Genomic DNA, 15,502 nt, shown 5'->3' on the forward strand with positions numbered 1-15,502 from the left:
TCTTAGTATGAAACAAAAATCTTGTGTATCTTTTTAAAACAACATGTCAATAAAAATGTTGGTATCAACAATAACAAACATCTGAATCTTATCATTTATATCAATTGTATGGATTATTTGTAAACCTAAGCACAAGATTAATTTTGAATTTCTCACTTTTCATTACAATTATTTGTCATAAAAACTGTACTCAGTCAATGTTTTCATTCCCACTGACACAATTAAACAGTCATAGGATCCTTGGATGATAATTCATTCAACAAATTTTCAATTTAAAAATTAGCTAGAATACTCTTGACCAGTTGAAGAGTTCTAGTGTTCATTCAGAAATCATTAGATTCTATGGACTAAAATAACATAGTGTTTTGTTTTGTTTTTTTTTAATGAGAGGCTAGAGAGTTAAGCAGCCCACAATCCTGGACCTTGAACCATTTTAAGGTTATTTACCTTTGGAATGACATTTGCAAAGAGATGGTCCAACAATCGGACTGAATCTTGGCCTTTGATGTTAAACTTGCCAAATGGTGTCAGGTCAATTACCCCTACTCTTTGCATAACCTGCTGATACTCAGAACCCACAGGCTCAAACCAGTTTGTGCGGCGAAAACTTGGCCTGAAACACAGTTTGTGATTTAAAAAAAACCCGTCATTCATTTTGAGAAAATTACAGAATAAGGATACTTTAATAAACCCCATTCATCTCACAAATCTCATTTGGAAAAAAACACAGCCTCAAATTCTGGCCTGCAAATCATATGTATATGTTGGAATCTGATTTTTTAAAGTTACCTCTATGTCCCTTGGACCCATTTCATAGTGAATAAAGTATTTGTTAACTAGAAAATAAGATAGATGTGGGCTTTTGAATCTGGGTGAGAGCTTAGGAGTCAACTAGCCCTTTTCAACCTGGTTGCATGTAATAGTCACCTAAGGAGCATTTTAAAAATACCAAGTTTGGATCTCATTAAATCAGAATATGTGGGGTAGAGTTGCCTTGTCCAGTGCTTCTGAAACATTAATGCAAATAAAAATCACTTGTACTTATTAAAATACAGATTCTGCTGCAGCAGGCCTGGGGGTGGGGGGCCATATTCTTCATTTTAACAGGCTTTACCCCAGGCTAAGCAAGGATCTGATCCAACATCTTCATTTTTTAGGAAATAGATGCAAAGTGGCTTCCAAGGATTTTGTGTCATTTAATGACACAAAGAGCTGGACCTGGAACAAATGTCTCCTGATTCATTATGCAGGATCCTTTCTACCTTATGATGTGGACTTTCTAATGTGGTATTTTAACTTAAGCGAAGGCTGCTAAGTCTGCAAAATGAGTGCTCAGTAGTTTAATTATTAAAATGGTATGAGAAGCAGGCCAGATCCAAACAGCACAAGGTGAGGAATAGATCTGGCATTTATGTGAGTCATTTAGGAAAAACCAAACCAGTATTTTGCCCCCAGATAATTGAGACAGGCTCCCTGGGGAGCCCAAATTTATTAATCAACGACTGGCCCTCTGCTGTATTTTGCACCATTTAGAGCTGGTCTTAAAGTAGACATCAAAACCTGTTTAAATAGGCAAAATGACAAGTTGAAAAAAACCCTAATTTCTAGATTTGCTATGTGTTTTCTCTTGTCTTATAAACTCTTGTGAGAAAAAAAATATATAATCACTATTAATTTCAAGTACAACCAGGGCATGTAATCCAAATAAAATAATGGCAACAACTTTAGAGGAAATCATAGAATTGTTTTAGTGACATTCTTTATGTTCTGGCTTACCCTCAAATGCTAAGTAAATGATACTTTTCCCTAATTTATCAAGAGCGCATATGATTTGCACGACTCATTGTGCACACAGTAAGAAGTAGCTGCTTTGAGCTATTCCTTGATCAACAGAAGACCTATATATCCATGCTGTTTCCATACTACGTGATTCGACCAGGCATCCTGAGCCAAAACAAACCTTTAGGAGCCAATCGAAGGCATGTGGGGATCTGGAGGGGAAGCGAAGATTCCTCTGAGCTCCTGGAAAATGCCGAGCAGGGGCTTCCCCAGGGCCGGCTGGAGGGCTCTTGAGGCTGAATGGGCCCTAGATGTAGGCCAGTGTCATGAGGGATAGACTAATGCCTCCACTGCCGGAAAATAAATTTTGTAGGAATGGGGTGAAGTGATAGGGTCGGTGCGGGGAGACGGCACTGACATCCCTCTGGTGTCCCTCCAATCTACCTTGGAAATTACAGTCTTAGTCAGAGCCACAGGCAGGTTAAGTCATTCACTGACCTGTACCCAGTGTCCTGGCCCGGTCTGTAGAACCAGTGCGGCTGTTCCCAGCCTGCATGGAAGCCCATGGAACATTTGGACTCCAGGGTTTTATAAAGCCCACTGACTCGCTGAGTCGGCCTCCCGGCAAACCGTTCTTCTTTAGGATATCCAACTGAAAAAGGAAAACCGGTACTCTAAATAGCATTTAACCAAAGCTATAAAATACTTTGAAGGGATTCACAAAATGGAAGGCACTACTTAAAATCCAGAACCATATAAACATAAATTTATGTTTAAAAACCCCTCAAAGCTGTCATTTTTATTTGGATCATAAAGGGTAAAGTAAAAAATAAATTTAAAACGGAAAATCACTGATGCACTCCACACATTAAATATACACTTTAATATAGATTCCTTGTTGCATCTTAGAGGCACAAGGCTTCTTAGAATCCCTGACCACTCCCGCCAAAATGCACAGAACAAAAAGCACCTAAAGTCATAGGCGCTGTAAGTTAATTTTGCACACACTCTGTGGACAACAGTAGTTTGCACTTTACCAATATTGTTGAATCCATATGACTCTCTTGCTTTGGCCTCAGTGTACTGAGTGGTTGTCCATTTGCCATAGCGATTGGGATCCAATTCTATCAGATCAAAAGGAGGCTCTCCATGCAGGATCCAGTCACTGAGATATTTCCCTATCCCACCAGCGTGAATTATGCCATATCTTTCAAATATAGAGATAAATACACTGTTACTAACACATGTTATTTTCAAACAACAAAACATGTCCAAATATTTTCCAGGGCGTTGAAAGTGGGGTGTTCTGTGCTATTCAGAACACATAATCTGCATAATCTTTATGCTATTATTTTTTCCTCAAAAAGAAAACATATTTAGACATCCATATTAAATGTGCCTGACTTAATACCTGTTTGTTTCCACATTTTCAAGAGATGCATGATTGCAAAATAGCCTACTCTTCCTGAGCTAGTAAGGCCAACTCTTACTTAGCTAGTAATTATGCTCACTTTAGGGAAATGGGGTGAAGGAAGCAACAGTCAGCTGTAGATGGCATCTTATCAGCCCTTTTGATCTGTGATTATGCTGATAGGAAATTTGCAGGAGAAATATGGACACTGTGGAGTGGTGTGCTCAATTTGTTCTCTGACTTAGTTTAGTTCAGTGCAAGGACCTTGGGCCATCATCTTAGAAGCATTCAGACAGAGGCACTCACCCTGGGGCTTTTGGGGAGGAGCCAAAAAGGAGCACTGGCCTCTCCCTATATTTTGTAACTAATGGGTCACTTAGCGTAGAAGATGGGCTTGTTTTTTATTGCCATATGAAGATGCTTTAAAACCAAGAACATGATTGTGGCAAATACTGTGACATAGACAGAGGAATCATGATTTAACATTAGCTATGGGCTGTTCTTGCCACTCACTCTTGTCTAATGAAGGTCTCTGCCATGGGTTTACCTGTGGTTTAAGAGAGGCTTCTGAGGAACTGGGTGAGAGGAAGTTACAGGGAGATGACCAAGAAAAGAAGCTACATGAGCAGACCTCTAAATGCAAGAAATCCCAGTGCCCCAGATAACAGCAGCTTAGCCAGATATGGGCACCATTGGCCTTCAGAACCATGGATGGATCACTGCTGAGCTGGGAGGGGCGGCCAAGGTGGCCCTTCTGTCATATTACATAAGAAATAGCTACTGTGAGTAATGCTGTGATTGTGCCATGTGTAAGGCACACCCACATTTTTGGTCCAAACTTTCAGGAAAAAAATCTTTCATTTTAATTTTTAAATTCAATCATTTATTTATTTGTACTTAGATACTTTTTTTGGTATTATAAAGGAATTTTAGCATTTGTTTTTTAACATATTATGGTACAAAAAATTTTATGCAACAAATAATTACAAAATACAAAAACAGATACAGGGTATTTCAGGTACTGCCCCTGTATAATGAACATCTTTATTTTTCCCTCAAAAAATGTGGGCAAAAAAGTGTGCATTATACATGGCAAAATACTGTATGTCTTTACAAATAAGTGTCTTCAAAATTTTCAGGTGGATACCCAGAAGGATTGTTGGGTCATATGGGGGTTTTATTCTTAATTTTGAGGAAACTCCAGATAAGAACCATATGATTTCCATAATATATGGGGCATAAGACAAAAGGCAACAGACAGAAAGACAGACAGACAAAAACCTCATAGGTAAGATAACAGTATGGTGATTAGCAGAGGGGAAGGAAGATAACGAGGATTAAAAAGGTAACAAGGTCAAACATATGGTGATGGAAAAAGACTGGACTTCAGGTGGTGAGCACACACTAGATTATATGATGTCATATTATAGAGTTGTACATCTGAAATTTATATAATGTTATTAACCACTGTTACTCCAATAAATTTAATTAAAAAAACACACATTCTGGGCTTTATCAAAATTAAAAACTTTGTGCTTCAGTGGACACTATCAAGAAAGTGAAAGAACCCACAGAGTGGGAGAAAAAAAGGTAAACCTGATGAGGATCTTGTATCTAGAATGTATTTTATAAAACTCCTACAACTTAATGATAAAAAAACCCAATTTTTTAAATGGGCAAATGATATAATTAGACATTTCTCCAAAGAAGATACACAAGTAAGGCGCAAGGGAAACACCTCCACATGCACATGCCTACATGTGGGCTCTACAGGGTTACCTTACCTAAGCCCTCGTTACACTACTCCTTCCAGTCCCATATTGCTACCTCGTCTTTTTCCTCTGGATGTCCCACAAATCTAAACGTAATACTTCAAACCTAAAATGACACTCATTATGTTCCTGGTTCTCTCTACCCATGGTCTCCAGCATCCAACCAAGGGTCAAGTTAGAAAGGTGGCCATCATTTGCTATTTTTGTCTCTCCCTCAGGACCTAATGCAATTAATCACCAAATCTAAATAATTTGCTCTATCTCAGTCCGTACTGCTGCTTCTGTAGTTGAGACCCCAGCTTCTCTACTGTTGGCAGAACAGCAACTCAACCAGCTTCGTGCCTCTGCCCAGATTGTTCTCAGCCGTAGCCCAGGACCCGACACTAACCGGCAATCATTAAGTATTAGTTGAATAGATAGTCAAATAAAATGGGGAAGAAAAATATAATATTAGAAGTTGTGATGTGATAGTAAATGGGGTTTGACATTAATATTAACCAAATTAATGGCACAAATATTAGAGATGAAACATCAAATGGGTGATGGACATTAATAGTAAGCCACCTGAGAAATCATAAACAAAAACAAATCATGTTGGATAAACATGAGTTATGGCGAAAATAACATCAGATGTATTGTTCGTCAGATTTTTTGAATTATCTTTGTCACATTTTATTATGAAAACATCCTTGTAAAATTGGAGCCAACTGACCTCTCTGAACATACACAGCATAAAAAGAGACACAAATAATGGAAATGGCAGGAAATATGCAAAGAGAAATTTTCAGGCAATCATTGCTCTTCTGTGTGCAAATCTTAAAAACTTCTACAAGTAATTAAACCATTATACAGTCAGCGTTTTAAGACTACATTTTTTCATTACTCCCATTTCATTGGTCATGAAAGGGAAAGCTCTCTGCCCCTTTCCCATTTTCCATTTTTGGCCTGAGATTATGGGATAAGCCTTATCTAAAATAAATGTTGAATTACATGGAGATACTTACCCAAAGCCTATAGCCACCCAGTAGTTCCTGACCCCCTGATGGGGACCCACCATCGGCAGAATGTCAGGAGAATAGGTGATAGGACCATTGACGATATTAATGATGTCAGCCTTTTTTAAGACTGGAACCATTTCCATGGCAGCCTCGACGTGTTCCATGATTCGGTCTAGGTCAGACTCAAAGAGCTCCTTTCCAAACCCTGAAAGGACATGCCAACATGACTGACCAGGATGCCACAGTGGCACTGGCAAGTACTCTAAAGTGACTTAAGTCTCTGAATCAGCTTACACTTAAAGATGGCCTGTTAGGAAGGTACATCCTCTCCTTTTTTAAGTCTAAAGTATATTATTGGGGACAATAATGTTATTTCTTGAAACAATAAAATCATGGAAATTAACTTTTTAATTAATAGAAAATTTAAATTTATACATCTTAACAGTTTTCAGTATCTAATATAATCACACTTTAAAATAACAAATAACAATTATTTGGTTTGTTAAAAGAGATCTTTTATCCTTCAAATAACCACAAAATCTGCTTCATCCTCCCAGGTGAGGGCAAACGGAAGTCTACCAAGCCCTGTCAGGACATTGAGGCTAAGTGGAAAACTATGCCAGGATCTAAGGTGGTGAGTCAATAGACCCCTTTTAACTCTCAGCTGGAAAGTGATGGCATGGCGGCCTTTTGCCTGAGCCTGCTCCCAAACACACCCGAGGGTTAGAATTCTGAGAAGAGAGTCAGAGCCTGGGAGTACAGTCATCTCGCCAGTCCTAAAATGCACTGTGATTGAGGGCAGGGCCACAGATCACCTTCAAAAAGGACGTGTCTGCCACTACTGATGATTTTCCCACACAGCAGTCAACAGCTTCGTATTGCTCTGCCCAGGGGCTGTGTGGCGGGTCAGGGGCATGGAGACCTGGAGATCGTCAGGACTGGACGAGGGCATGTGGCGTTCAGGGCCAGCCAACAACCTGGCTCTCCCTCCAACTGAATTACTTAAGTATTTGTCTAATCTTTTTGGGGGGGCGAGGCTGCCCGCATGGGGAGAGTAAAGAGGGAGGTTCCCAGGTGGCGGATCAGCCCTCCCTCTGAGGTCAGGAGCTATTCTGCTCCGGCCCGAGTGTGCACCACCCACTCAGCCAAGCCACAGCCCTCAGATAACTGGCCCAACTTCTGTTGAAAGCAGTTTAGTGACCCCTTGTTGTGACAAGGGCATAGGTGTTCTCTGAGGAATTAGGAGGGAGGGATTCAGTTTCTATCTCAAGTAGCTTATCAAAGTATAATTCTAGAAAGTATAAATTCCTCCATTTCTTTATATCCCTTAAAATAATTCAGTGTCCCAATGACATGTTACTACCTCCTTGGTTGACCCAATCTTTAATCTGGCTCTGTTAAAATGTTTCATGAAAAAGAAAAACAGGTCATTTCCCTTACAGAACTTGAAAGAGAAACTATAGTACCTCCTGCTTTAGCATAGAGGCCTGAGCCTTTTCCTCATCCACGCATGGAGTAGGTAGGACGTCAGAGTGTAGTCCTAACCTATCCCACTCTGCGAAAGACTCCAAGGCTTTCATTGTTAGCAGGTCGGATATCCTGTCTTTGATACCTGTTGTGTTTTCAACTGTCAGAGCATAGTAGCAGCTACATCCAAATCTGGAAACTAGACCCAGTGCGGGGGCCGGCATTGGGGGGCGGTAAAGGAAAGAGTGGAGATGCAGGAGGTAGGTATGGGCAGGCAAAAATTACCTAGAGCCTTCCAAGGCAGTGGGGAGCATGTCTCTTCAGCTTCTCCACCCTCAACTGCCTTTTCCCTCTTTCCTTACTCCCTGCTGTGATTATCCAAAGGCATAAGAGAACAGAGGTTACCTCAAACCCCTCACCTCTAATATCCTAGGTATCCTATAGGCTAGTATCATGGCATCATCTTATTCTATAGCCAGCCCCCGGTCTTGGGGAGGATAAAACGTACATGTCTGAGATGCACATACTCACATTTGCTAAACTTACCTTGAGGGACTCCGTTGGTGACCCATGAATCTTGAACTTTCATTTTCTCCTGACTTTCATATGGGCCAAACAAGAGCCCATCCCTCTCCTGTCGGAGGTAGTAAGACCCTTCCAGGTCACGGAGCACAGGGAGTTCTCGTTTCAAAGCTTTTACTTCGGGGATAGTCGAAGTAACAACATACTGATGCTGAACCGGAATGAGAGGGTGTTCCAGTCCAACCATTTTACCTACTTCACGAGCCCAAAATCCTTAAATAGAAAAGCATGTTTAAATGTCACCACATATACAAACATACCACATCTGACACTGATAACAGCAATTTATATTAGCATAAAATAGAAGACTTCAGTGCTCATGGAAAAGTCTAAAGAATGTTATAACGACTTTTGTCATTGCAAAAATCAGATAAAGGAAGAGAAGACAAGACAATATTTTTCATTGCCCAGAGTTTTGAAGATAATTCTGTAGTCTAAGAGAACCCTATTTCTGAAAAAGTATTTTTCCCATAAGCAAAGGTGGGCAGGAAAATAAACAAAAACATATGTTTGAAGGACAAAACAATTCAAATATATAAAATGTACCTATGTTGATAAGAAAGATAGTAATGGCCTGACCCTCCTTGCAGCATAGAGATGATCAGGCATGGAAGACCGGTCCCCACCCCATGGATGTGATCAACTTAACGCATCAGAGTCATGAATAAAGCCCTGAAAGTCAGCCCCTCTGTTCCCCAGGCCCTCCTTGGTGCCTGAACTTCCTCAAATACAGAATTGTTCTGTCAACTTACAATTTGAAAATATATATACTTGGGGAGAGATAGCTCATTAAGTTTTCTCTGTTATTTTAAAAGTTTAATTTGAATATGTTTGTAAGATCCTGTCTCGCAAAGGGCACGAAGGCACCCAGAGTCCCGGGCAGGAGGGAAGAGGTGCCGCAGCCAAGGGGAGAGGGCTCACAGACAGCGGGGGCTCCCACCGCCAATGTTCCCCACTACACAGTGCGCGTGGGGACTGTCTCATTGGTGGGAACGAATGTGACCTTTTTCCTTTGCCAAAGATGGAACCAGATGATTTGTGGATGAGAGAACCCTCGATTTCCCCTCGGGTGACTCTTCAGAATACAGATGTGGAGCTCAAGTCCCGAGAGAGAAACAGACCTGCCCAAGGTCACAAGGGGACACCATGAATCATCAAATCTTACTCCTTTTTTCACTGCAGGAAGACTTCATTTAAAAAATCCAAGACTCCTTTACATGTATAAAGGTATTTTAGAATCTAAAATGATAAAAATAATTATTTCTTAGGGATGTTGTATTTCCTCACCTACTGATGTATTATTGGGGGGGGGGAGGGTTCTCTATACTTGTTTGTTTCATAATTTTGAGTAATCATTCAAATGATTAGGGAATCTTATTTATTTCCTTAGGGGTTTTACTCTCTAAATTTTTAATCATTCCTATTTCCACTCTCCCCTACCACCCCCAGAAACTCATGAGGGGTTCTGAAGTCTGTGTCATTATGAAGTTCAGAGCAAGGCGCAGAATCATCAATTACCAGTCAGTCTGGAAATCCAGATTATGTATTCTTCTGTGCCAAAGTTTATTTCTATTTAACCATCTAAACATCACTCTGGTCTGTTGTTATGTTTTGGCCTAACGGCTAAGTCGGTCACACTTGTATAATAGCCCCAGAAATGGGTGTTCATTTGCAAACCAAAAATCTCAGTGGTGGGTGTTAGAGCTGTTTGTCGGTCTTTTAATAATTTAGAGGATGTATGAGCGCTAGTAGGGAGATGTGAATTACTAATGCCAGAGTTTTGTAGGAAAAATACAGTAAAGCCACATATTCTAGCTTTATGTACTAGAGGAATTTTAAAATATAAAAGCCAAAATATTTAGTCTAGTAATTCAAAGCACTGCAATATTCTCAATATATTTGTTTCAACTAAAAACATAAAATGAATATAATAAATTCTAGCCTATTCAAACGTATTTATAAATGTCTCAGTCTAATTGCTTGCTTATTAATATACTTTATCATTAAAAGTGGAAACATATGCTTAAGTATCATATAACTATATGACTTGGAATATCCCCACGGAATGTTCTATGATGCTTTCTCATATGTGGTGGTGTTTGTTGGCATTCTCTCCTCTACATGTCAATCAAGTTAACCAAGACCAAGCCAGGAGTACACCTCAACCCCTGCTAGATCACCTACCCACCAAATGCAAAGGGAATAGAGACAAATGTGGAGGAATCATCTAAAAACTATACCATTATCATCTGAAAAACACTGAAGAGAAGAATCAATAAAAATCATGGCTGGAAATGGCTTCCAGTTACAAAAAAAAATCACTGATTACTAGAAATGGATTTAAAATGAAGGGTACAGGTTTGAGGACAAGTTTACTGGTACTATGGTTTATACTTGGCAGTGATGATTATACAGGGACATTTACTGACGTGGAATATCAGGCAAAATTAAGCAATTCTTTTGGCTGAACACTGGGCTTCACATTGGCATGATCTGATCACACTTCTGATTTGCCATATCAGGAAAACTCTTAAGTAAAGTTTACAAAGTTATCTCAGGCTTAATGAATCCATTGGAAATGATGTCAAGAGAAACATTTATCTTTACGCAAAGGAAAAACTTGCGTCATCATTAATAGCTCCTTCCCCATGTCCCTGAGCTGCACCTCACAGGAGGGATACAAAGAAGGTAGAATGAAGCAGTTTTTAAAGCAAATACTAAAGGCAAGTTAGGCTATTGCACACCAAGAGATCAAGGGTGTCAGAAACTGTTCTCCAGCTCTGCTTCCTTAAGAATGAACTTACTTCATTCTGTCTCCCATAGGAACGCAAGTATAGTAGTGCTCCTCAAAACATGTTTTGCAGACCAACTGGTACAGATGACACAATACCTGGAATACTTGGTTAAAATACAGCTTTCCACCAAGACCACCTGAATTAGAATGCATTTAAAATCTGGGAACCTTCCCATGGTGATTCTTATGCACATTAACTTGAGAACCAAGCTTTTGGGGAAGTCCACTTAGCAGCAGAATGGGTGCCAGTTGACTATAGAGGAAGTAAAAGGATTCAGGTAATCTTAAGGCTGGTACCAAGTAGCTATGATACTATGATACCCTGATGCAAGTGTCTCTCAGACCAGGCAGGGCACAGACTTTCAAGGAAATAATAATAATAATAATTATTATTATACTGAATTTTTTTAGTGTTTTCTATTTGGTAAACCCTGTTTTGAGTACTTTACATTATTAGCTCATTTACTGATCATAATAACTTTTTGAGATAGACACTATTATCTCTGTTTCACAAATGAGCAACCTGTCCGAGTCACATGGTTGGCAATACATTGACTCCGGTCAAGAGAGCCCCACTGCCCTGAACAATGCTGGGGACACAGCATCCCATGCACATCTTTTCTGTTAGATTTTCCTTTTCACACACCTCCTAAAGACCCAGTAGCCTTCTGTTATGACTCTATGTAAAGAAACTTCTAACAGGTTATTGTACAATTGAGTAGATGACAGTGGCCATTACATCTTTTGACATTTTGTTTATATTTCCAAGTCTACATGCTGGTTACTCTAATTAGATTTCAGAACTGGCCTGAGAGCCTCACTAGAATCTGAAAGACATCCTGATCTCACTGAGTGAGTCTGGAAAGCCCGCTCTCAGGCACACATGCACAGATCAGGTTAGCATGATGCCTTCTGCAGGTGGTGGCTTTCATTCATGAAATTGATCTTTGTTAGCTTTAATTCTAGAATTGAATTAAATTCAATTAGGGGCATATCTGAACCTTTGCCCCTAATTGTTGAGGCTTACCATTTGAGGAGCTTCTATACTTTAAATAAAGTCTGTTGTTTTTTTTTTAAGACTCACACCACTCACACTTTCCATGGACTACTAATATATAATCAGTTATATTTTTTTTTCCAATAACTTTGCCCAGTGGAGGAGAAGAGATGAAGGTGGAAAAGAAAAAAATATTTGGGACAGAGATATGATCTGAATGAAATAAGGAATTAATGGAATATATAGATGATGTATTATAAAATTGTACACCTGAAACTTATATAGTGTTATTAACCAATGTTATCCCAATAAACTTAATTAAAAATTTAGATAGCATAGTTCTTAATACAACTGTCAACAAGGAGTTGCCTGGAGTTACCAATGAGGATGGGAACGGGAGCAAATGGCTGGGTAAGAGGCTCAGGGTCAAGACCAAAGGGAGATGTCCTGGAGAACTGCTTCCACGGTGCTGGCTTGGGAAGCACATCCAGAAATAGGCTGATGGTATGGGCCTGTCTTTACCACTCCACAGAAGGCTGGCACAAGAAGGCTGTTCTCTAGGACTCCTGGCCATTGCCCAACCTGCACCGATCAGCCCACAAGATTTCACCACTGCACAGAATATGTACTTAATCTGGTAAACAATATCCTGGGTTTAGGTCAGATCTCTTCGAAAACTATTCTTTCTCCAGTGATTCTTTATTCCCCACAGTTTGAGGTTTAAGAAAAAAAAAATTATTACAATGGCAATGAACTATATAAACAAGATTTTATCCATTTTAGGAAAATAATTGAGAAATGTCTTACATTAAGGTTTTCTGTGTTCTTTCTCAAAATATCAGTTGGGAGTGTGTGGCTGCCTGAAACACTGTGTTGAGAAAAAGGGTGGGGCTTATCCAAGCCTGCCTGAAATGGGTGCGGGGATCAGTTAGCAATGTCTGCCACGGGTGCTGACCTGGAAGTCGAGTGTGTTTGCTTAGTATTTGCTATCGCTATGAAAACAGTAAAATGTTTTAGGGGCTGAATTCATCAGACCATAAAGAATGTTACAAGATTACAAAGAATCCTTTCTACTTGGAAAAAAAGGATGAAGGATTTCACTGCCCTGGATATTCCAGCAGAGTTTAAACCAGAGGTGCCCAAGGATGGCGAGGGGTAGGGGATAGCACATGCGGACTGTGGGGGTGGGGGCAAGTGAAGGTGCAAAAGAAAGCAGCACTGTGTGCCTTTGCTTTCCATTTTTTAGGCAAGTCATTTTACATAGCTGTGTCTTAAATTTCAAACGATATCAAGGAAGGCATGATATTTTTGTGCTTTTCAAATGAGGGACATGGGGGGAAAGATTCAGAAATAATTTTAATTCTTAAATATTAAATACATGATTTTTTTTTCTTAGAATCACTAAAAGTGTTTTGTCAAAAAATAACATCAATCAAAGTTACAATTAAGAGGAAAGAATCTTAAGGGTCCATGTTTCTAACAAGTCCACATGGCGTATCATTTGCGCTAATATGTAATAAAGATTGTTTTCATTATATAATCCAAACACTGATTCAAAGAGCAGACCACAAGAAAGTCAGTTATTGACTCCTGCTTAACCTTTATGAACTATAGGTAAATATAAAGTATCAGCCCAATTTAGACTGCATAAGCATTTTCACTTGCACAAGAATTTATTTTTGTATGTGTAATAGTTGAAATGACCTGTTAGAAAGTAATTTCTCATTAACTCAAAGTCATTCTATTAACTCAAGAATCAGAAGATCCAGATCCAAATCCTGGCACTGACAAAACAGTGTCACTTTGTCAAGTGGCATGGCCTTTTTTTCACCTTGGTTTCCATAAATGGAAAATGAGTGGGTTGTTAGATTATCTTAAACATTCCTTTTGGCTTCACTCTACTCTGAGTCTAAATTGTAACAGAGCAACCTAAGAAAAAATTATGAAATATGTTTAATAATGTTCTGAAAGGAAAATGATTAAAAGCTTTTTGAGTAGACTGAAATAGTCAGAAATGGATGAGAGAGAACACAAATGATCAAATCTGCCCCCCAAAAGCAAATTGAGAACAAAGAAGATGCTCATGAGTTTGAACACTACAATTTGGTTATTGATAAAAAAAGAGTGAATATAAGGAAGGAAAATGAAGCATAATTTGGCAAAACATGGTCAAGACCAAAATAAAGTGGGGTATGGAGAGGAATACCAAGTTTCTACAGGTAACTAAGACCAAGGACAGTGGTACCTCCACCCAGAGCAGTGATGGAGGGAGAGCTTTGTAGCTGAGAAACAGACAACATGTTCACCTTGGAAGCATTGGTGTTTTATAACAGTGTTCATAGTATAAAACATTGCTTTATGTCATAACATCTTATTTCTTTGCCACTTGAAAAAACCTCACTAATTAAAAAGAAATAAGGTGGGACACTTACCTGCAGCATTCACAATTCTGTTTGCTCTCAGCGATCCTTGTGGTGTTTCAACATCCCATGTTCCATCTGACCTGGCTTTCAGAGAAGTCACTGGTGCGGGGTATTTTAAAAGGGCACCATATTTCCTAGCCCCAGCAGCCAGGGCCATAGTTAGAGAGTAAGGATCAATGTGACCATCTCCAGGATTGTACAGTCCAGCTAAAATCTAAATTGATCATAAAAAATAAACAATAGTCAAAAGAGTATGTACTCACTGTTCAGTATAACTATATTCTGCCAGCAAATGTTTAATAAAACTGGACTTGAAAAATGCATCGGGGCATCAAATTGATCAGTCTGCACATTTTTTCCCCTGTACTGAAATTCAGTCTTGGGCAGGACTCATCCTGAGAGTTAAGTAGACAGGCTATCTGAGAGACGCTTGTAATTGTCTCCAATATCCATTCTCCCTTCTCTCCTGATAGCATAGAAATTGAATGTTTATTTAGACACTAAAAACAAAGAGTTTCCAATAGTTGCCAGCTATTACTTCCAGCTGACAGATAAAACAATTACTAAGTTCTGGTCAATGAAATGTGAATACAGGTGTCATGTGGCAGCTTCCACAAACTATTATAAAAAGACAACTGGCATATGCCTTTGTCTCCCTTCTTCTTTGGCACTTCTTCCTCCATCTTGCTGTCTGGGATGCACGCATGATGGCTAGAGTTCTAGCTGCTATCTTAGAATAAGAACATAAGAGCCACACCCTAGGAATGACAGAGCAGTGATATGGAAGATGGCTGAGGCCCTGAAGCCTTCATAGAAGAGAGCCACCATTCAAGCCCAGACTGTCTCAGTAAAAGAAATCAACTTCTATCTTGTTTAAGCATTATTTTGGTTTTGGACATTTGCAGTCAAATCTAACACTAACTCATCAATTATTTATATTTAATTATTTAATACTCTTAGTAAACTCACATGTTAAATGTATACCTAGTGTCAGAAAAATATAAATTTAACTCAGTCATTTGACAACTAATTCTTAAGGAGCTACTTTGTGGTAGGGCTTGAGGCTAGGTGATGTGGGGGAAACAAAGAACAAAACTCAGGTGAAATGCAGGTGCACACTGTGAAGTGGTGTCTTTAGGTCTTAGCCATTCATCAAAAATCTGTTGGGCACCAAATACGTGCAAGTAGGTTTTGTCAACTTCTTTGCCTGCATCTGTTGAGGTGATTATCTGTTTTTGTCTTTTATTCTATTAACGTAGTACTACATTGATTGATTTTC

At 39.2% G+C, this 15,502-nt stretch overlaps 1 protein-coding gene across 1 annotated transcript in view; it reads right to left on the bottom strand.

The window, feature by feature from the left end:
• DMGDH (dimethylglycine dehydrogenase) overlaps positions 1-15,502 on the bottom strand; it is a 54,869-nt gene that overhangs the window by 28,640 nt on the left and 10,727 nt on the right. Inside the window, exons 5-10 of the mRNA XM_054578520.1 lie at positions 14,233-14,437; positions 7,974-8,222; positions 5,967-6,165; positions 2,817-2,986; positions 2,278-2,431; positions 448-613 (exon numbers count right to left, since the gene is read on the bottom strand). Of these exons, the coding sequence (XP_054434495.1) occupies positions 448-613; positions 2,278-2,431; positions 2,817-2,986; positions 5,967-6,165; positions 7,974-8,222; positions 14,233-14,437 (1,143 nt within the window). The remainder of the gene's footprint in view (positions 1-447; positions 614-2,277; positions 2,432-2,816; positions 2,987-5,966; positions 6,166-7,973; positions 8,223-14,232; positions 14,438-15,502) is intronic.

This window comes from Pteronotus mesoamericanus, unplaced genomic scaffold (genome assembly GCF_021234165.1).
Source record: "Pteronotus mesoamericanus isolate MK-2021 breed Mesoamerican mustached bat unplaced genomic scaffold, CSHL_Meso_final contig_50, whole genome shotgun sequence".
Taxonomy (NCBI): domain Eukaryota; kingdom Metazoa; phylum Chordata; class Mammalia; order Chiroptera; family Mormoopidae; genus Pteronotus; species Pteronotus mesoamericanus.